A 24235-nucleotide genomic window follows, 5' to 3' on the forward strand; every position below is an offset into this window, starting at 1 on the left:
GTGGTTTTGGGAGAGGGGTAAAACTGCCGGGAACTTGCGACTGATACCTTGGTTTGGGGTGGGGGGGGGGGGGGGGACACGCACTATTCTCTGAATCAAGTCGTTCTTAACTTACCGGTAATACTTTAGCAGTCTGCGCAACACTCTGGAGATGCTGTAATGGATAGATGAACAGAAAACACAAGTAAATATTGGTATGAAATAGATAATAATAATTACACAGCATTTATAAAGGCGCACTAAATCTGGTGTATAACCATTCAAAGGCGCCGATCAAGATGGAAATGAGGGAATTCTCAAGTGTTAGGGAAAGCAAGTGTGAACAGGCATGTCTTAAGTTGCTACTAAAATATGTAGATGTTAAGTATTTCCCGGAGGTTTCCAGGGAGTGAATTCCACAGCCTAGGTGCTGTAATGGAAAACCCCTGTCCCCGTAGCTGGCTAGACGAGACCGGGGAACAAGGAGCATGTTGCTGGTGAATCTAAGACCTAGTCTTGTAGTACGGGGAGTCAACAGGTTTTAAATAGATAATAGTAATAATATTGGTTTCTTATATGGGTCGGGTTTGCTGAAATCTAATGTATTTACCGGTAATTCTAAAATGTACAAGGATGAGAAAGTGTTGCATACAGTTTTGTACAAGTTCAGTGCCATCTTAAAAGTGATCCGCTGGTTAGCTGGAAACCTTTTAAGTACTGACACCAGCATTGTAGCCCCGATGTTGAGTGGCCCCGATGCTGGGTGGCCCCGATTCTGGGTGGCCCCGATGCTGGGTGACCCTGCCCAGAACTCACAATTTTTGTGCAGCACCCTGGGCAAAGTACATTGTGCTGCCCTGCACAGATTTAAGAATATTGTCCACTGTGCATTGATCTAAGACACAGGTTCTGATAAGGAGTATCAAATGTCTCGGTAAAAGCAGACAGTCAAAAGGCAATTAAACTTATAATTGTATGGCCCCATACATATATGGCTCCATACACAAACTTCATTGCACTTCAGCAATAATGGCCCCAAATAAATGAATTTGACAAATTGTATTGATCCGTTTGTCCTTGGTTGACATCGAGAAATAATTTGTTGTATTACCCACCACTAAAGTTGGTCTAGCTACAACCCTGACTGACACTCACCACTTGATGAAGATCAACTATGCTACATGTGTTTGTGTCGATGATCTTCCCATCTATGCTGGGTATCAGGTCCAGTCCCATCCTCTCATTACCCACATCGATGCGATTGGTAATCTGTATCTTGACCTCTCTGGCCGGCTCCTGGGTCAGCTGACCAGACATGAGCTGTCGTCTGAGGTCTATCAACTCAAGCATGACCTTACGCAGCTCGCTGAACCATAGCATCTCGTTTGTCTGATGGGAAAGGCAAAGGTCAGAAAACTTTAAAGGCGGTGCACACTATTGGTAATTACTCAAATTTATTAGCATAAAACCTTACTTGGTAACGAGTAATGGGGAGAGGTTGATAGTATAAAATATTGTGAGAAACGGCTCCCTCTGAAGTAATGTAGTTTTTGAGAAAGACTTAATTTTCCACGAATTTGATTTTGAGACCTAAGAATTAGATTTTGAGGTTTCCAAATCAAGCATCTGAAAGCACACAACTTCGTGTGACAATGGTGTTTTTTCTTTCATTATTATCTCGCAACTTCGACGACCAATTGGCTCAAGTTTTCACGGGTTTGTTATTTAATGCATATGTTGAGATACGCCAAGTGAGAAGACTGGTCTTTGACAATTACCAATAGTGTCTGTCTAGTGTCTTTAAGTAGGATTTGAAACTTTTCATGGTAGGGGTATAATATTACATGTAGGTGAACTTTGCGTTAGCAGTGTTGGTTCTGAAAAGAAAGGCCCTAGCCCTGTTTCAGCCCCAGGAGTAGGTGACAACGTGATCTTTCGTAATACAATGTTTTTTTCAATTCATCTGAAATATTTTACCAAACAATTCTATCAAATTGATTATTATTATTCTTAATTACCCTCAAAATTCAATCAAATGTTAGATGGTAAAATTACATGTAAGTATGCAATTTTCCCATCCATGCCTGGTTGGAAATTTAAAGGTGATTTCAAAAGAACTTCAAAATCACACAAATGACTGAATTCAGTGACAAGTTGGAACTCTTGTTTGGTTGCTTTCAGGTACTGTACCACAAAAAAACAAAAAACAATGGAAAAACTTCATATGCGACGACTGCAAAGTTTTTTTTCTGTTTGAAGCATTTTTCATGTATCAAAATTGGTGAAACAGCTTTAGCTTTGACAATTGCTAAAGGATGTTGCTAAGGACACCTATACTTCAGCTATAGCCGTAGCGGCCAATTCAGACACAGCCTTTGAAAATGTTTCTTATTGCAATACAATTTATTTTAAACGTCTCACTGATGATGCAAATACATGTAGGTAATGCTGTCAGCCTCCCTCCCCATCCCACATGTCCCATTCACTGTGTTACCCCCCTCACACAAGGAGGCAAGTTGTTCTCTTACTTTGAACCGATCCGTCAAGACGGAATGCCATTCCTTCAAGACACAGTCTAACTCTTCGATGAGACTGTCTGTGTCTTCGAGACTCTCCCTGTAACATTGAAAAAAATCTAGATGTCAGAACTGCACAATTCTTTCCATTTATTTGGTCTCAAAGGCAATGAACACTCTAGGTTAATTACTCAAAATAATTATAGAAGCATAAAAATTTACTTGTTAACGAGCAATAGAGAGCTGTGTGACAAGATAAAACATTGTGAAGTAACGTCGTTTTAGAGAAAGAGGTAATTCCTCACTAAAATATTAAAAGACTTCAGGCCTGTAGCCTTTTTTAAGCATCTGAAACTGGGAATTATGCAACAAACAAGGGTGTTTTTTCTTTCATTATTCTCTTGCAACTTTGATGACCGATTAAGTCCAAATTTTTACAACCTTCGATGACCGATTGAGTCCAAATTTTCACAGATTTGTTATTTTATGTATATGTTGGGATAAACCAAGTAGAATACTGGTCTTTGGCAATTACCAAAGATGTCCATTGCCTTTAATGGTTTATTCAAATTTCGGGAAAAGTTTATTCACGAGAAATGGAAATACCAGTTTGATTGCAAATGTTCTTTCTTTAAATGTTGGCTATTATTTGGAAATGAGGCAGTGATAATGGGCATAAAGAAATTGACTCCACTTAAAGTACCATTACCAAAAACATTAATACAAATACAACCTACCCCTGGTTGCTGGATTGCTCCTTGCGATGTACATGGGAAGCTGGGAAGATCCCCTAAAAAGATAATTCACAGATGTTGTTATTTTAACAAGAGAAATTAATACCCAGGGTCGTGGTACCATACATTTCTTTAAAAGCCAAACCCGAACCTAAGTAGTTAAAAACCTACACCGTACTCTTTGGGACGTTTTTGCAAGTAAGTTGAAAGCAAAATTTTCTGCCCAGCAAAAATTAGCACGATATCAGTCACGTCACAGATGGCCCATGATACATGAACATGTACATGATATTTTGGCAGTTAATGATATTCTGCTAAGCATAGTTTGTTGTGCTTTTGGTAAATTCTCTAGATGAAATTGGGCTCCTACATGTCCTAATACATGTACTTCACTAAACCGGTCAGAAAAATCTCCTCTATTTTTCCTCCTCTATTTGTCATGTCATTCTCTCCCACCCACCCAAACTAAATGACTACGGACCATACACTGAATAAGTATATGTTGCAAACTGCTTACAAACCAAAAGAACTCATGGTAGGCCTATAAATTAAAACAATAGTTTTGATTGCCTGATGTTTGGACCCTGGCGCAGAGTGTTTCTCGAACTGCTTACAAACCAAAAGAACTCATGGTAGGCCTATAAATTAAAACAATAGTTTTGATTGCCCGATGTTTGGACCCTGGCGCAGAGTGTTTCTCGAAGGCTTAGATTTAGGGCCATCGGCTATTTATTTGTAAACTAAATAATTCTCACTTAATTTCCAAACATTCTTGTCAAAACACTATTTCTCCTTTCTTATTTGATTTGTAAACCATACCCTTGTCATTTTCCATATCATCTAAGGTTACGTATGCAGATGACAGAATCAGGAAATAACTTGCCCTCCATTTGGTAAAGTTTATCATTGACAACAAATACTTCCTTAAGAAAAAAAACCTTAAAACTAAGTTCATTGACATTACCCACAAACACACATGGCAAAAAACACATTCTTTGAAAACAATTGCTGCAGTTTCCCACCAGGGGTAGAAATCCATCAATCTATTTTCATTTTGTTGTTCAGGGACGTTATATTGCAAATACATGTCATTGTTATTCACCAGGATGAAAATAACTGAGTTGGGAAATAACACGCCCTGGAGAAATCAATTTTTTATAATACTATAGGCAAAACAAAAAATCACAATACTCAAAAATCGAGGTTTTCTTTTTACTGTACCATGTACAGTAGGAAATTTACATGGAAAAGTATGTAAGTGAACATTGATGAAATGTACATTATACAAATTGTATCAATGATTGGAACGGTCTAACAGCCAATGCAATGGCATATCATAGACTCGATATGGGTTTGAGTCCCAATTGTGACACTTGTCCCCTCAAGCAGGGCACTTAACCATTATCACTGCATACTTCAGATGGGACATAAAGATGTACCGCATGTTGAAAGCAAAGAATTTGCAAGTTACACTCAATTCTTGCATTGTGTGATGCAAACAGGGAGACCAGTTCATGTTTTTTCCAGTTTGAAACAGCATGAACCCGCCTAAAAAAGGTCTCAGAGGCCACAAATCTAAATTTGTCACTCTTTTGACAAGAAATCAGGAGATGAATCTTTAACAGAGATGTTTGTAATGCAAATATTTCACCAATAGAATGAGGAATTTCCTGGTGCTGTCATGACTAGTGTATCATACAAAAACAACGTACAGGAACAAAATAAGGAGTATAAACAACATCAAACCAATCATGGCACATTTCACTACAAAAATCTACTTCCCATTCCCTTCCGAGTTGATTTATAATCATTGTTATTTGTATTTCATTACAAAAAATGTTTTCACATTTTATGTATTTATTTACTTATTCATCTATGTTCATGTTGTTTTATAACTTTATCTTATTACTATTTTTTTTTAGTATCAAATTTATTATTGCTATTGATAATTTATTTTTTTATGTTTTGTTGTTTTGTTTTGTTTTCGAGGGGCTGGATACGCCTTTCCAGTAACAAAATGGATGGAGTCCAATTTTCCAAAAGCCAACAAATTTTTTTTATTAGCTGTTTCGTAGCGAAGCGCAGCGAAACAGCTCTTGTTTTTGTTAAAGTTGTTTTTATTATTATTTTTTTTTTTATTTGTCTGTTTCAGTACTCGCAATTTTTTGCATAGTTCCTAAAGAGCAATTGCAATGAAACTTTCAGGGATGGAAGGTAATGATACAATGATGATCCTAAAGCAATGATGTCATGCTGACGTCATCAGCGGTCACGTGACGTCATCTTACAGGTGTTTTTTGTTAAATGTTTGAAAATCTATATCAAATCAGCCAAAAGAGACCGTAGGTTTTTGTTTGCGGGATTAGGTAGGGATAATATAGGTCTTCATTTTGTTTTGTGTGCGTGACCTCACATGACCACTACTTCCGGTCGTAATGGGCCAAAAACGAAAGTGCCCTGTAACTCAAAAGTGGTAAAAGTTATGAAGTTGCTTTCCAAGGACGTAAGTGTCTAGCAAGGGTGGGCAGTTCAAATTTTTTTTTGATGACGTCACAAATTGCAACAGCGCCCTCTAGCGGCAGGATGAAAACTCTTCAAAATGGACTTTTTGAAGATGTCTGTGGTGAAGTTTTTTGTAATCACTTAGCCTTGCTCAAGGCAGTCGCATTATTCGCTCCGAAAAGACGCAGCTGTAAACCCACCCGCCGTATACCCTGTGCATGGTGTGTGCGATCACACCGAATGACCAACCCGTATACACACTGTCACATCGCACGAATACTGTTCACACAAGTCATCGCACTCGTACACCACTAACCGCATGCGGAGGCCGTCAGGCCGACAGCCTTGTCGGATCTGTACCTTCCCGTTTTAATGTGTTGTATTGAAAAAATTCCAATAGTGGACGAAATTGGGGGGGCTCGAGGATATGCTAGTATGCAGCTCATGAATATGTATATCGTTCGTCAGACCTATCAGACAACACAGGATGTGAGGCAAATGAATTATTCATTTTGACGTCCAATCACGCACTTCCCTTATCACGACCTTTGGACCCTATCATGTGTCCGTGGTGGTGGTGTGTGAGGTACACATGTCTCGTCTTTCGCGGGCATTATGGTAATGAGCTGACCGTGGGAACTCTTCGCTTATTATAGTAATGAGGTCGGTGGCTTCAACACATATCCTACAAGGCTGTCGGCCTGACGGCCTCCGCATGCGGATAGTGTACGGGGGCATCGTGTCGTGCGATGTTACGCACAGTGAATACGGGTGGGTTTTACGCACAGTGAATACGGGTGGGTTTTTATACAGCGGCGGTCTTTTTTCGGAGTGAATAATTCGACTGCCTTGAGCAAGGCTACTAATCACTTTAAATTTTACACACAAGTTAACTGTCAGGCAGCCATCATATGTGTGAAGTTTCAGATCAATGACGTCATCGGGGGTCACGTGACGCGGCCTTAAAGGTGCACTTTTTGAACTAATATAATTCCCTAAGTAATTATGCGATCATGTTGAAACTTGGTAGGTTGTTGGATATTGACAAGTTCTTTTGAAATATTAAATGACGTCATGATGACATCATCACATGATTTTTTATTATTTTTTCAATTTTTGCACCTTTAACACATAAATTGCTATCTGAATATGGTATAATCCAAATTATTTTTTATTTATGCCACATTGGGCAAAATTGCTTTGAATACCCAACAAATTTAAAACTCAGTTGAGAAATTTGAAATTTTTGTTGACGAAACAGCTCTGCATTTGTGCACAAATGCAATTTAGCTCTAGTTTTGATCTTTTTTTATCTTCACAAAATCAAGTTTGCAACATTTCATTGTCGTTCCAGACCAAGCTAGTTTCCTTGGCTATCCAAAGTCAACACAGGAGGCCTGATTCATGCTCCGAACGTCTATAAATAGCTCGATGATGTCATTACCCAGTGGGATTGACTCAGCAGTGGTCGTAGCGCAAGGACTTGCGGTGAGGTTTTTCCTGACTGCAGGATGTCCTAACCCTGTGTAACTCACCCACAAGCCTCAATAATTGAGGGGTGTGCGTCAAACAACCTTTATTGTTAACCGATTATTGAGAATGGTTTTGATTCCGCAGGTGGTTAAGTGACCGCGACCTACAGGTGCCGACCTTCTTGGTTTTATACTAACGAGAATAACCCTCACGAATGCTCCATGGAAACAGCAGAATAAAGTCACGTATCAATAACAAGGATGGACTTATAATAATAGATGTAACTCAGGCTTGATGGCTTTGTTACATGTATATTAAAGGGCTTGGGCACCAAGGCATTTTCCCTATGAGGAAATTGTAAATTTCTACTTGAACATTTTAAGGGCACCAAGGCAATGACCATGGGGCATGGAGGCCTTTATTGCCTCCAAGAAGTATCCTGTCTCATAACTAGTTCTTACATGTGTAATTGGTCTATTTGTCTTATTTTCCTTGCTGTGTGGTTCCCCCTCCTGTGCGCCTTAAGCACCTCATTTTGGTGGATTTTGGCGCCCTATAAATATTCTTTATTATTATTATCATTATTATTATTATGTATATAGCACATTTTACAATTACCATAAATTACCATATCAATGCGCTTTACATTAGTGGCCTGGTCATTGGGCCAACAACATTCCTTTAATCTTTCTCAGCTCCCTGGGGAGTAATACAGCTCCAGGCTGCCAGGGTGCTCCAAAGGCTTTTTCAAACATAAAATCAAACTCTACCCTCGCAATTAATGAAGCAGCTCTTGAAAGGAAGAAGAAGAAGAAGAAGAAGATATCCATTTACATGCAGCCCCCTCCTGGGTGAAGAGAAGCAACTATAGTAAAGCATCTTGCTCAAGGACACAAGTGTCATGACCGGGATTCAAACCCACACTCCAACGACTTGAGACTCTAAACCACTCGGCCATGACACCCAATCATTCCTGAAGATGAATGGCCAATCTTTCAAATTATGATGGAGGTGTCTTTTGAGATGGAGGTGTCTTTTGAGATGGAGGTGTCTTTAAAAGACAGAGGACAAAGCTGAGAAAATAAGACCGCCCTCAACTCCCTCCTTATGTCTTACAGAGCGCAAGGTCTCTGAGGACCTGCACTTCAAACCCCTTATTAAAATAGCCCAGCTGATTCCACATGCCACCCCAACTTCAGTAAAGCCTGGTTCATACTTTACTGCGAATGCATATGCAAAGTGAATTTGGCGTGAATTTGATGTTACAACTCTGTTTTTAGCCGCAAATATTTTGCAAAAGTTGAGCTGCGAATTTTTCGTTGCGAATTTGTGACATCAACATTCCTATCGCATATGCGTTCCCAGGAAGTATGAGCCGGGCTTAAGAATGTCAAATATTACCTCCTTGCTTATAAAACGCGCAATTATCATGCGTTTTTATCGTGATATAATGGCATCATGAAAGAACATTCACTCATAAGGTAGGTGGTTTTAGAACAGGTTATTTAGAACGATATAATGAGCGTTCTAATGCTGCTCTATTTTTATAATCTCCTCATGTATATTTGCTGGTTTTTGATGTTTGAATAGATTTTTATATTGTAAACCTAAACACAATTCAGCCTTTTAGCTGCTTTGTTTGATTTTTAATAAACCAATAATAATAATAAGCAGTAACTTACTGTAACTGTCTTGTTTGGCGGAACATGGCCTCTGTACCATCCTGTACACAAATAATAATTAAAAAAAGAACACATCATCAAGTTCTTAAAGCTCTGTTAATTCTTTCAGTGCCAAGGTCATACAGGTACAACACCATTATCGTATATCGTATTTATGTACTCAAAAAGTGCTGCCAATCTTGTACGACTCATGCTACCACAAGAGGGCAGTATCACTCCAGAAATACTGTTGAATTTGGGATGAACCAAGGCAACGGAAATCAATAAGATACATTTTCAGAAAGAGTCATTTATTTTTTCGATACAGAATTATGAAAAAGCTCAAATGGGCTGGGAATATTAGGGTCAATCCTATAAATAAAAATTTGAAAAATTGAAAAAACAGCAGTGAAGGAAAAACAATTTAGCAAAAACAATTGGAAAGCCAGACTAAAGTATGAATAATATCATGCCTGAATACATAAACAGTTTTGTTCATCAATAATCTAAATTCTCCCCATCCACAAACTAGCATATCAGGCCTGCTAACAGCGGTTACGTGGCTTTGTCAACTTAAATTCTTGACAATGTCAATTTTTCAATTTGCCCCAAAATAAAATGCTGGTTTACTGCTGGACATGAATAAATAAAAAAATCCCAAACTGCAATTACTCACCATCGATGGATTCTGAGAGACAAACAACATCACCGATCTTCAAGGATAGATCATTTTCCTGAGACTTCCGATACGTCCAAATGGCTGGTGGAAAAAGAAAAAAAACATTTAATTTTAAGAAAATCACTTTGACACAAGAAATAGTTTGAAAAGATAGTTGCGGTCACTTGACTGGCTGACGTACACAACTACGCTCCTGAGCATTCCCTTGTGTAACAGGAGAAAGTTATAGTAATTATGATAACTTTCTCCTGCACAAAGATAGACAAAGGGTACTAGAACTCATACTCAAAATCTCCCTTTTTGCCAAGGGGTTATCGAGTAATAAGCCCAATTCCAGATGTTTGTACTGTTGTACAAGCAAGAGTTATGACAGATTTGATAGGCCGCCAACCATTGTTGTGTTTGAGACAGTAAGCTTTCTTAAAGGTATTGCACGAAAATGATAATGGTACATTTTTTGAAACAAACATTTTTGGGGATCCTGACAAGTTCTCATGCCCATAGCCATATCATGCCCATAGCCATACTACAAAATATGGTGCATGTTACATGTTTATTTTTGTGCATTTTCCATGGAATAGGTAAAAAGTTGTTGTATGTTTTTTGTTTTAAAACTGTAGGCCCACCATCTTTATTGTCAAAGTTAGTTCGAAGGAAAACAATATTCTAAAAGGTTTCTTTCTGCTAGTAAAAAGAATTAAGACATCAGAAGGATTTAAAAGTTTCATGAATGACTAATACAGTGTTCATTGTATAGGCTACACGTAGCAAACTGTACTTTTATGCGTACTCGTTTGAACTTGTAACCACTGCGCCGCAGGTTATACTTAGCTAGAACTAGGAAGAGGCAGGAAAAACAAACTTTCACATTTGACTTCTAAGTACTAAGGTACGTTTTATAATGATCAAAATGAAACCAATGGAAGAATTTCAAGAAACTACATGTATCCATGTCCTTGTAGAACTTTGTACACATTTGCAATAATGAATTTCTAGTTTAAAGTGGTCGATCAGAAATAAGGGTATGTAATTTGAGGTTTTTTTAATGAAAAATTCGCTGCATCTAATTGAAACTGGCATGCTCATGTTGTTGTTGTTGTTGTTGTTGTTGTTATTGTTGTTGTTGTTGTTGTTGTTGTTTTGTTAAAGAAGTCAGCTCTGTTCGCAGCCATTGAACTTTCTTAGATTAACTCCAATTGAATGTTTATGTATGTATGAAAGAACACCAAAACCATATACGTGTAACATAAAAAGCAACAATTTCTATAGCTCATAACATTGCGCACATCCCTGACAAGAGACCTCCAAATAACCCATGGCTCGCACAGCAATTGCCGTGGTGCCCTGTGCTTTTGGTTTGGTGCCCTTTGCAAAATTCCAATACAAAATATACATTTCCTCAAAGAAGTGCCCTTACCAGAGGGAAATTGCTGTGCCCTTTCAAGCGGGAAGTTCAAGGCCAAAACAACAATAGGCAGTGTATGTTCTCCTTTCAAAAATAACTCAATTTTAGAAAATTTTAGTTGACAATGGCACATTTTTGTTACTTTCCCACCTAGTGAAAACAAACACACTGACACTGTCTTGGCCTACTTGAATGTGAACATAAAAAGTGAATAAACAGTGTTTGTTTTTTTCTCTGTTCATCAGCAATAAACTTCATGACGACAGCGCTGACAAGTGTGGTTTTCTATTTTTCAAGTTTTAGTTCTGCATTCGTTTGCCAACAATTTCCCTGAGTGCCACTTCCTGCTTTCAAAACTTGCATCATACAATGTATGCACGTATGAAATTCACATACTTTGTGTATTGTACAATATTTTGTACTTGTGTGCACAGTAAACACTTCCTTTATAGGAGGTTCACCTTTTGTTATTTAAAAAAAATGTGTGCATGTACTATCTAGCCACTCATAGACTATGCACATGATGTCATTTAAGTACGGCACCTTCGATTAGAGGTCAAAAGGAGGTTGTTCATAGGTCAATACTGTGCGATGCGCGTACAAGTCTGTGTATTTGATTTTTGAAACAGGGATATAAATAAGCGTGCGATACAGTGCAACGCGCAAGGTTTACACAATGTATGCTGATTTAGTGGCCACTTATTCGCTACTTTCCAAAGCCGGTCTTTATACCACCGTTAACACTCCCACACGTGACCGGGTTTTGGCCAATCAGAGACTTGAAACCGTCCAAGGTATTTATTAATTATAAATACAAACCATCTTTCAAATGTACCACCTTGTTATGGTTTAGTACAAGGTGCTCTGGTACAAACTCAGTGCAGAAAACCATAGGGAAAGGACCATGAGAAAACCATGCCAGAAGCACCTTCTCTTAACGATATGTGTATTGGGTGCTTTTAGGCGCATTACACAACACGTGGGACCTACAGCTTTAGGTCCCATCGGAAAGGACGAAGGAATTAATTGCAAAGTGTCTAGCTTTTGCTTACGGACACGAATGCTACATTTTGTACGACTGGGACAAAAACCTACACTTTGCTCGTCAGAAATTCCAGATCCCCACTCCAGTGCACTGGACTGCTTAAACTTAAAGTCACCTGGAAGTGGTATTTTTTTAAAATAAAGCTTTTGTCACTAATATATGTGTTTTGATGAGTGGAATGTGAATAAACAGTTATAAAACTAAGGTTTTAAAAAATCAGTTCTTATGTTATTTACAAATTTAAGAGTAGACCCCAACCCGAGAGGGCGCTGTTCGTGACGTCAATCGAGGCAGACTTTGCCTGTAATGCGTAGAGTAAACACAATTGCAAAGTACATGTACGGACCAATTGAGTTCAAATATTCACAGGTTTGTTATTCATGGTTATGATGGGATACAACAAGTGAGAAGACTGATCTTTGACAATTACCAACTGTGTATCTTCCCTTTAAATCTGAACACCATTATTATCATTTGATACATTCGATTGAACTGACTTGGGGTCAAAAGAGAAACCATCAACTTTTGTTTTCCTGGTTCAAAAGTACAATTAAGTGTAACTATCAATTTTAACATAATCATTCTTTTCATATTGAAGCCCTAAACTTATCCAAGTCCTTTCCAAAAAAGGACTTGTCAAAGTTTTCCATAACAACATGATATGAAATGCATGGCTTGAATTAGGACAAAGGCTGTTGGTTTTTAGTGTCGGGCCTTAAAGCTTATAGACTTGTGGACAAGTCGTTAATAGTTAAAGCGTAATACACTCAGTATCTAGCTCTCTGGTTTCGAAAACTGCTCTCACGAGATCACTGCTTTCATGCGAGCCTGCTGGCTCCCCGACTGTAGTCGTACTAGAGCAATAGTCTTGGGGGGTGAGGGGGGGGTAAGTAGTCTCGCAGGGGCCAGCAGTCTCACAAGAACATCGGCGGTGTCGCGAGAACTGTTGCGAGAGTAAGAACAATTTGTCATTATAAAAAACATTTAAAGGAACACGTTGCCTTGGATCGGTCAAGTTGGTCTTTGAAAAGCGTTTTGTGACCGTTTATTATAAAATGCATATGGTTAGAAAGATGATGTAAAAGTAGAATACAATGATCTACACAAATATGCCTCGAAATTGCGTGGTTTTCTTTTTACCCCGTCCAATAACACGGTCGGCCATTTATGGGAGTCAACATTTTGACTCCCATAAATGGCCGTCCGTGATAGTTCGCGACGTAAAAGGAAAACCGTGCAATTTTGAGAGATACTTGTGTGGATCATTTTATTCTACTTTTAAAACATCTTTCTAACCATATACATTTCATAACAAACGGTTTCAAACGCTTTTTATAGACCAACTCGTCCGATCCAAGGCAACGTGTTCCTTTAAGCTCATGCCTGGACAAGTCAAGCAGTCTTGTGTTTTTCAATTGAATGATAATACCTCATCCCTGTTTAATATCTTGAACGAAAACAAACTCTGTGTTTGTTCAAATGTTGACTTTTGACTCTGATAAATTTCTTCCAGTATGAGACAATGAATGATAGAAATTTTCTCTTACACTCATATAATGTCTCAGTGCATGTTCACAAAAAAATTGTGCAACTAATAGATTTTGTCATTTTGATTCTGTGCCGATTTTCTTGCTGAGCTGCTTCTAAAACAGAAAATATCGCTTAAATTAAGCAACAATGTTTTGCTTTTAATAGCAGAAATTAGCAGGACACCAGTCATAAATTGTACGTGTGACATTATTCCTCTGGTTGGTTTATATTCATGTAAGCACAACTATTTTGTGTTCAGCTAACTGCTAAATACTTGTTGTGGTTCTAAAGCAGCTTTTAAAATATATTTATGGCCATACTAAATGTCTGGCCCAGCAAAAACTTTGAGCTACTGCGGTCTTGTGGATTTTCAAACCAAATTCCAGACATACTCTCTACGAGTTGTGGTCACTGGTTCTGAAAAGAACTGGCATATACTTGATGTTTCGATCAGTATGCTCAGACTGTCTTCAGGAGAAGAGACCTAGAGAGATGAATGAAGGTTTTGCCTGAAGACAGTCGGAGCATACTGATCGAAACTTTGAGTTATCACAACCAACGCTTCTTTTCAGAACCACTACAGGTCATACTACAGTGAGATTCATTTTCTCATTACATGTACAAACAGTACTAGGCTATAAAAGTTTCAATTTACGTAAGTGATATAAGTGGAGTAATCAGCTTCCAATGAACGAGCTGAGAGGCAGGAACACTAGAAAAACAAACGTGATTGAATTTCTTTTTAAACTTCCCTGATTTTCCCAATGTGCATGAAATTTCCCTTTGTCAATTTTTAACAATATTTTTAAGTACATTTTCCAAGCAATTTGACCAACCATTTTTAACTATTCAAATACACTGTGGCATACATGTACACAGTTGCACAACCTGGTCATCAAATTGAACGACCCGATTCACCTGACATCAGCACAATAATTTCAGTTGCACCAATTTGGGAGACAGTGATGTTTACTACAATGTAGCACACATTTTAAAACGAGCCAGAGCCTGGAGTTCCTGCATGCAGAATTTTGATCAAAGCTTTTATCTGTCAACATGTCAATGGAAGAACACTTTAAAGCCACTGGACAGCTTTGTTTGTTAATTGTGAAAGATCAGCATTTTCACTCGGTGTATCCCACCATATTATGCATAAAATAAATTTAAAAACTGTGAAAATATGGGTCCATTTGGTCATCGAATTTGCAAGAGAATAATGAAGGAAAAAACACCCCTGTCGCATTACTCTGTGTGCTTTCAGGTATGCATAATAAACACCTTCAGCTGAGGTATTTTATTTTTTGGAGAAAAATTACCTCTTTCTCAAAAACTAGAGTACTTCACAGGGAGCTGTTTCTCACAATGTTTTGATTCTATCAACAGCGCTGTATTGATTACAAAGAGTTTTTATACTGACAATTATTTTGAGTAATTAATAACCAATAGTGTCCAGTGCCTTTATTTTGTTGAGACTGCATTGCCTGATTTGTATTCAGGAACTTTCTAAATGAGCAAATGGTGCACTTCTAAAAACTTGTCCATTCAGAAATGCATGAATTTAGATGAAATTCAGACACAAAATATACAAAAGTTCCCCTGTCTGGAAATGCTCTGGAATGTGTACAAGGTCACTCTTTTTGTAAACAAAGGTTTGCATGAACTGAACACAAAATACCATCTCAGTCTTGACACATGTGTCCTTTTAAAAGCAAGACACTTCCATTATTACTTCATCCTCCCCTGATGGGACGTAAAGCTAGGTCCTGTTGAGTTGTGTAACGCACGTAATAAAACCCAGCTACAATGTACATTGTACGGGAAGAGGTTTGCCTTGCAGTGTTTCTGGCAATGAGTGCCGAGTACCCAGCTTAACTTTGTAAAACAACCTTTCCAAGGATAATTGGTCAAACAATTATTTAATGAACTTCAAAACCTGTCTTAAAATGTGCTTTTCTTTAGTCCAGTGCCTTGAGCACCTAATTTGCAGATATGTTCGCTAACATGAATAAGACTCCATAAATGACTAGATCAGGCCTTATACATGTACATGTACTTTCATGGAGAAAACGAAGGCGATTGCCTTCATGCCCCCTGGTCATTGCCTTGTTGCCCTTGAAATGCTCCAGTATAAATTTGCTATTTCCTCATAATAGGGTGTCCTTTACCAAGGAGAAAATGCCTTGGTGCCCTTGCCCTTTCAAAAACAAAGCATACAAGCCTGCTAGATTATTCTGTTTCTAAATGTACTTCAGTGGGAGTAGTGTACAAATGCCATATGTGGTTTAAGTAAGGGCTGTTTGCTTGTAGTGCTACATGACTGGACAGGACAAACCCATCCTATCAGACGGAAACTTGCAGGGAAGTCAATCTCTCATGGTGTGTGAAAATGGGAGTGTATGGTCAAGTCACTGAGTCACTCTCTGTTATGTACACAGTTACTCATTGTGCAGCAGTTTTCTGTTAAACCGGGAGGAAAATATGCACACTAAAAAAAAACAATATTACTTTGTACACTGTATTACTTCAAAAGCTTGTTTGTATAGATGAGTGGACCTTCAAAGACAGTCGACACTATTGGTAATTGTCAAAGACTTGTCTTCAAAGTTGGTGTATCTCAACATATGCATAAAATAACAAACCTGTGAAAATTTGAGCTCAATCGGTCGTCGAATTTGCAAGATAATAATGAAGAAAAAAAAACACCCTTGTCACCCGAAGTTGTGTGCTTTCTGATGCTTGATTTCGAGACCTCAAATTCTAAACTTGAGGTCTCGAAATCAAATTCGTGGAAAATTATTTCTTTCTCGAAAACTATGTCACTTCAGAGGGAGCTGTTTCTCACAATGTTTTATACCATCAACCTCTCCCCATTACTCGTTATCAAGAAAGAATTTATGATGATAATTATTTTGAGTGACTACCAATAGTGTCCACTGCCTTTAAGCCCTGCCCTAAAAGGTAGAGTCATAGATTGTTTTTTTTTCCAATCAAAGCAATGCTTTTGTTTATATAGTCAAATTTATAAAGGAAGATGCAGTAAAAGCCACATGACAAGTTTCAGCACTTTGCTTACTTGTTGAGAAAACAGCAAAAAACTGTCACAATGTTCAGAATTCGCAAATGGACCAAGACCATCACTAAGAATTAATCTAAGAATTGGTTTATGCATGGTATTGTTTCTGAGACTCAAACATTTCAGGGTGAAAAATTATCCAATCCTCAGAAGTTGTTGTCACGAGACTTGATCAAGCCATGTTCATACTAGATTGTTAGTGAACCAGTACAACCATCGTCCAATAGTCAACCACACGGTTCTTTTTCCAAACTTGCTCTCTGCTGTGAAAACGAACACAAAATCGATGCAGAATGTGGCGCATTATTCTTCTAAAAGAGACACGTTTTTTTCTCTTTTTTTGGGGGGTGTGATGCTCGACAGTTTGCGGCAACTGGGTTAAAAATCAAACTCCCAGAACATTGAAAAGTAATGTAATTGAATGCAGATGACTTGTGGAATTTAGCAAACCCTGTGATGTCTGAGAATGGATAGGAATGCCTGAGTTGCCCCCAAAGAGACACCCTTCAGTCCGAGTTATTGAAGCTTGAATTGAAAGACTTGAAGCCATGTACATTGTAAACGTCCATGAGTGAACACACACAATGAATTGGAGTAAAAATTATCCTTTCAGATATGACTGAAGTACATACATCGGGAAGTACATAGTGTACAAGGCCACATACAAAAAATAACAACAAATTATACAACAGAATTATGTTCAGCAAAGGTTACCAGCCAGTACCAGTCATTAACGATATGCACCATCTTTGACAAGATCCTGACTTTTCTTAGCACAAACTGCTCTTAGTGATCAGCAAATTTGTCTACTAAAGCAACTTTTTAAAATTGGACCCTGGAGGTTGCTACACAAAAGCTTGCCACAACTATCATAGCAATGCTGTCTTGGGCCTAGAATTACATCGTGGCCACAGCACCTACCCGGCCACTATTGCCCCTGGTCTTGGCCTTGGTGTCTCTTCAAAAGTTTCCCATTAACTTTAAGATTTTCTCATGGAAGTGCCCTTATGATGGCCTTGTCCTCTCAAAGATAAACGCCCAGGGGTCAGTATCACAAAGAAATTAGTCCTAACTTAGGACTAGTCCTAGGAGATATAAAAAACATACAGCAAGTCCAAAGTTAGGACCCTACATGTAACACAAGATAAGACAAGTCTTAACTCTTTGTGAAATCCACCCCTGGCCGGCTGTCTTCCAGGGAAACCCAAATTGTACCAGACCCCCACAGAATGCCTTTATAACATGATAGACCAATTTCCAACCCCTTGTTCACAGTATGCGATAACCAATGCATTTACAGATGGTGAACCGACCACATTAAAGTCCTTTCGCCACATAGTTAATAGTTAAATACAAAGAGGCCTGCATTTCTTCATCATCTCCATTTGCAATTGGTGTCAATGCTTGTTAAATCAAGACAAGCCAGTGACTGAGGATAACTTCATGTCTTTGCACTACTTCTTCCAAATGAATTCAGGCTGGAATGTGCTCACTTAATTTCTCAGGCTTCCTTCCAAGGGTCTCAAGTAACCTTGATTTCTGTGTGGTGTAGAAACAAAATGCTGGCCTGAGGAGTCCAGTAATTTTAGCGTGGGACAGTAGCCTCATAACTGAGTAAGTCCAGCAAGGTATCTTGCTCTGTCCCCTGCCTCCTCAAACAACTACAGATTTTGACTTCTTGAGCTACCAGAGTCCATCCTGGCTCTAACAAAACCAACCAGGTACAGTAACTAAACACCCAAACTGTCAGACTCTGATTATGGTGGTAATGGTATGCTCAATCCCATGTGAAGCATGCAAGAACAGTGCATCTAGTCCAATAATCTGATTATCAAACGATAATCAAACGAAATCATGCGTATGGATTGTCATATGTTTGGGGTGATTTGGGTCCAGCAAGCTAGTTGTATAAAAAAAAAAATTGTCTTCTTTCTACAGTGAAACTTTAAGCTTTTCAGTTATTTTTGCACAGCTAAAGGGCCATTTTATCTGGGCCCAAATTTCAAGGCGTAGCTTACAGGCTTACCAGAGAATTTAGCATTTACAGCACCCTGTTGGTTTGAAAATTCCCTTTACTTTTTAAAGATTTTCCAACTGGAAACACTTTCTACAAAATAAAATGAGCTTGCACTCTCAAACTTGAAATTCCGGGCCTGTACCGTGGCCTAAAACATATACAATGGAAACATCTAATGTTTTGACAAAGTTCGAAATCTGGGCTTCTCTACAACTTCCTGTGTCAGATGAAAAGTTTACACAGTTCACATCCAGTGGGTTACTTTATAGAAAGGTTAAGGGAAAGCCTAATGACCAGTGACTCCCCTTGGTTAAAATAGTCAATTAATAGTCAATTATTGGAACCTCTCCAACGTGTCACAGAGTAGAAGGATTGTGGAACAGCATCTGATCAGTACATCATTCAACTGGCACAGATGTTCACCTCTACAAACAGATGTTAACATCTGTTTACCCGGTAAAGGCAGTGGACACTATTGGTAATACTCAAAATAATCAAACCCGACTTGGTAACGAGCAATGAGGTGAGGTTGATAGTATAAAACATTGTGAGAAACGGCTCCCTCTGAGGTAACGTAGTTTTTGAGAAAGAAGTAATTTTCAACGAATTTGCTTTTGAGACCTCAGACTTAGAATTTGAGGTCGCGAAATCAAGTATCTGAAAGCACACAACTTCGTGCGACAAGGGTGTTTTTTCTTTCATTATTATCTCGCAACTTCGACGACCAAAGCTCAGCTCAAATTTTCACAGGTTTGTTATTTTATGCATGTTGAGATACACCAAGTGAGAGACTGGTTTTTGACAATTACCAAAGGTGTCCTGTGTCTTTAAAGCACTCTACATACAGTATTCTCTACACATCCTCCTCCCCACCCATACTATTAAAATGTACTACTGTACTCCTAACTGCCACTCATCACTTTCAAGGGTTTTCCCCACTCCCCCACCTCCCCCCCCCCCCCCCCCCCCCGTTTTTTTCTCTCAAACTGTGGGGCATTCTGAACATAAATTTCAATAGTTTGGGAAAAGAATGCTGATTTGCACCAAGGTCTTCTGAAACAACATTGCCAAATAGTGGTCCTGTACCCTAGCTTGTGCAATAGGGAAGAACCCTGATTTTCCCAAAAGGAAAAGGAAAAACGAAACACGAATCTGAAAATGCTTCCTTTGAGTAAATTTCCCTCCCATTTGGATGGTCCCATTAAAATGTTGGCAGAGGTTCTGCCTAGTCAGTTCTTTTACTAATGTGTGATCATTTAAAACACACTGTGTACAGAAATGTAGGCCTACATACTGTGCACTTCCTTTGCATTTGTTTTTCGTGTCAAAGTCTATAACATTTGGAACTTATAATGTATACAGTTATTGGCTTAACTCCAATCAAATCAATGGTTAGCTCTTGACTGTAACTGGACAGTAAAGAGCTGTGTACTGAGAGAGGGTTCCACATACAATAGAGGGACCAGTTTTCTTCAGTCACTTGGTTGCTGGATGCCATTTTCGATCCAAATACAGCACAACCCAATGGGCAGAGTAATGAAGTCCCGTGCAGGATTTTTGTGGGGATACAAAATGCCTTCTAATCCCAAGGTGTCACAACTCGCAAATTGTTTGAAAAATCAGACAGGTTTTTTTCTTCTATTAAATGTGTAACGTGACAGGTTTTTATGTTGCACAGGCTTGGGATTTTCATTATTGAAAGGGCAAGGCCATTTTCACTTTGCAAAGAGTACATTCATCGGGGCAAGCTTTCAAGAGGTTTTAGGAAACTTTGAAGGGGCATCAAGGTAAGACAAGGGGCAAGTACTTCCAGGCCTGGTCATACAATGTACAAATTAAATACATGTGTATAACTACAATACACACTTGTTGCATGCTGTGATTGGGTCCATCGTTTTTGGTTTTTTTTACATCCGAGGGGGCAACATATGGGGCAAGTCGAGGGTGATAATTGCCGCCATGGACCCCATTACCAAGCATTTAATTGTTTTGTCATACCTTTGTGCTTCCTCCATGGTAATACATTGCAGGAGGGGGAAGCGAACATGATTGACAAGTGAAATAAATTAAATTGCTTGTTTAATTTATTGGAACATTGCGTTTAACTTTTTTATTTGAACAAATTCAGTTTACCTAATACCAGCGTAATAACAACCTCATGTTCCCGTGGCTATAACAGTGTAAAAGACAGCGGAAACGAACAACAGTAGGTCGATACCAGGTAATGCACCCCAAGGGTATATTACTCATGTTCCCCCTGAGCCATGTACAGTGCGTCTTTGTATTGTATCACATTGATCCATTCAGATTGGTTCTTGACCGATAAAATTCACAGTCTATATCATGATTACAGTGTATACACATGTACACATGATGCGCTTCCATTTATGGTTGGTATATTTTGTAATGCCATCGAACAGTTTCCCTTGTGTAGCAGAGCAAAATGCAAACGCAAAGTGACATTGCCAAATAACGCAAAGTGACAATCCCATTGCCTACCAATATGGTGCATCCAAGATTCTGATGATGATGACATCAGGTGAATTGGGTCATTATACAATAAAAATTAATAAGTATTGCGGCCATTCTATAAAATGTACACAAACGCATAGTCACAATAATCAAGGTCAAATTTAGCAGCCAACATGGGCCTATGTTGCATTAGTTTAAAACAAAACTGGTTTTTCCTCCAACAAAATCAACAAATAGTTTAAATGCTGTTTCTATTTGTTTAGCAGCCTGTCATCATATACATGTAGAGTAGGAAGTTCTGAAGGGGCTTTCCAAAATATTCAACATTTTGGGAGACCATTTTATGACTGTTAATTAGGTTCGTAAAATGTTGATTTGAATGTTGATACATGTGATACTACTTTGGAAGGAGGGGGGTTTATCAGTAATACCCTGTGTATGTCCTAAAAACTATTTTGAATTGTTTGATATTCCCACATGTACCATCTAATCTTTCCATTGTTGGTGCAAGCTTTCGGTACAGATGGTCTACATGTGTTTCACTTGTGCGTACACAGAATACAGAAAAACATTTACCTTGAAAAAAATTAACTGAAGACTGAATCTACATTTAATTGTATTTGTATTTGATTTGGTTTTTGTAAAATTTGACTTCCTCTTTGTAAAATTTTGAATGGAATGTGAGGACTAAATATCCAACCTTGCACTGGCTTACTTTTGAGTTCATTCACTTATCACTCGGGAAACATGCAATGGTTTACTTTAAAAACTCTGCATTTAACATGGTTCTTGGTTCAAAGTTTACAGTTCATTTGTTTCCATAGCATCAAAACAATTTAACAATATCATGCCACACAATGACAACACCCTTCAAAAGAGATCGAGACAAAAATACATTTTCACAAAAAAGATTTGAAGAACTATAGCAAAACAAATGTGACACTGGGCAAACTGTGGCTAAACATTGCATAAACTTGCAAAGTTAAGTACCAATTTGTTTGCATTTGTAGGGCAAGCATTGATCATACATTGTGAATCAGGGCAAAATTTCAAACTTTTGTAAAAATAACCTGGGCCTAATTTCATAAAGCTGGTTAGCACAAATTTACTTAGAATGAAGTTTCTTCCTTGATAAAAAAAAAGGATTACCAACCAAATTTCCATTTATGTTGCATACTGCTTGTTAGTGCAGTGGTATTTCAGCTGTTGTTTGCTTAAATAACTCCTGAAAATCATGAGGACATTTGAATGGTAATACTGTTTTTATCAAGGAAAAAAAAAGTTCATGCTGAGCAAATTTTTGTGCTGTCAGGCTTTATGAAATTGGGCTCTGAATAAGATAACCAGTCAAAATGCAATGTCAGAGATGTACCATTTGTGACAGGTGGCATGTACTTGCTAATTTTTGCTTAGTAGAAATTTGTTAAGCAGTTTTTCTTTCCTTATAAAAGCAGGCCTATGAAATTGGGCCTAGTTCTTTGTGGTGAATGAAGTAAAAAGATTTGAACTGAAAAAACTCTACATGTGCACATTGCATTGCGTACAAATGTTTTTCAATATTAAGGTGAACCAATCCATTGTGTATAGGGAACAAAGCTGAATTGTGCAAACTTCACAGTGCACTGTGGTAGTGTGCCAGAATGCGCCTACATACACAAAGGGTATTCATGAATAATTTCTAGTTCAAAGTCGTATGCATACCGACACACAACATTGAATGCACAACTTCCAGTGAAGCATAGCCACATAGTAGAATGGAAACCAGGAAGTTAAAAAGGTCGCACACAAATTAACCACTGATAACAGACAGAAGTTGATATAGATCTAAGATACAGTATGTTCCTGTACAAAAAACAAAAAAAACAGCAGAGCAGTGTGTACTTCCTTTAACATCACAATTGTTTTTTTGTTTTTTTACATTCAATTGCAGTCAGAGTCTCTTAATGTAGAGTTTTGTTGTAAAGTGAGAAAAAAAAGTAAAGAAATAAAAGCTTTAATGAGCGAATAATTTAGACTGACCTGCTAGTCTTTTTTCACAATTTCATTTTTAACATTACAATGTCAAGGTTTTTAAAACCGAAACAAAAAAGCACTGTCATTATCCAAAAACATTTGGCACTTAAACCGGCACATTGGTAAATGGTATTTAATTTGATAAAGGGACACAGTTTGTATCTCAACGAAGCAAAAATTCCTTCACTTAACACTTTGAGTATTTTTATTTGGTTACAAGTACACGTGTCATGGCTGGGCAGTCCAGATCATTGAACTCAAATTGCTGAGTCATCAGAGTGTGGGTTCAAATCCTGGTCATGACACTTGTGTTCTTAGACAAGACACTTCACTAAAAATGCTCCTCAACAACCATTAGGGAAGATACATTTATAGACAGTATTGATAATGACGTCAGCGTTCAAATATCTGCTCTACAAGACGGCGTCTGTGACCGTGTGCGTGCGAGTGCTGTAGAAATCAAACCGTGAAGGCTGCGTGCTGCGTGTTTCTTTGATGTACATGTACACGTTTGGACGCGCATACAGTTTGACCTACACGATGGCGACTTTCATAGCAGCAAAGGGGTTATTCAATACGGTCTATTGTTGATGTGAATGATTTTAAGCAACCTGTGCGTGCCCATTTCGCTGCCGGTGCTGCATATTACAAAGGAGTTTAGGAATGGGGTTTCAGGAATAGGTTAAAGGCGTGAGGTAGATATAGTGTACAGCCCTTTCATAAGTTGTGCTTAAAAGCACATGGGGGGCCCCCTATCTATCTATCTAGCCTATGTCCCTCCACTGCAGAAGGAAGGCCTCTTCATCATCATTCCACCTTGATCTTTCCTGTGCTTGTCGCATCCCAAGGCCCCCATTTGCCTTAATATTATTTATTTTTTAAATCATGTTACTATCCTTTCCATACATTTTGTACTAAGTGCCCATGACCGTGACCTGAGCCCACACTCTGATCCAGGGCTTGAATAAAGAGGAAAATCCAGAAGACTGCAAGGGCTTCCCTTGTAGCCAATTTTTGTAACTGGACTAAAGGCGTAGTTATTTTTTAAAGACACTGGACACTATTGGTAATTGTTTTAAAAGACTAGCCTTCACAGTTGGTGTCATCTCAACATACGCAGAGAATAACAAACCTGT

General features: G+C 38.3%; 1 protein-coding gene across 4 annotated transcripts in view; it reads right to left on the minus strand.

The window, feature by feature from the left end:
- Positions 1 to 24235, minus strand: part of LOC139950159 (dedicator of cytokinesis protein 3-like) — a 96558-nt gene that overhangs the window by 70623 nt on the left and 1700 nt on the right. For all 4 annotated transcript variants that reach the window (XM_071948800.1, XM_071948810.1, XM_071948793.1 and 1 more), the window contains exons 2-7: positions 9542 to 9625; positions 8887 to 8927; positions 3233 to 3285; positions 2508 to 2595; positions 1135 to 1368; positions 116 to 154 (exon numbers count right to left, since the gene is read on the minus strand). In XM_071948800.1, the coding sequence (XP_071804901.1) occupies positions 116 to 154; positions 1135 to 1368; positions 2508 to 2595; positions 3233 to 3285; positions 8887 to 8927; positions 9542 to 9625 (539 nt within the window). The remainder of the gene's footprint in view (positions 1 to 115; positions 155 to 1134; positions 1369 to 2507; positions 2596 to 3232; positions 3286 to 8886; positions 8928 to 9541; positions 9626 to 24235) is intronic.

The sequence above is a fragment of the Asterias amurensis genome, chromosome 2, assembly GCF_032118995.1.
Source record: "Asterias amurensis chromosome 2, ASM3211899v1".
In the NCBI taxonomy this organism is placed as follows: domain Eukaryota; kingdom Metazoa; phylum Echinodermata; class Asteroidea; order Forcipulatida; family Asteriidae; genus Asterias; species Asterias amurensis.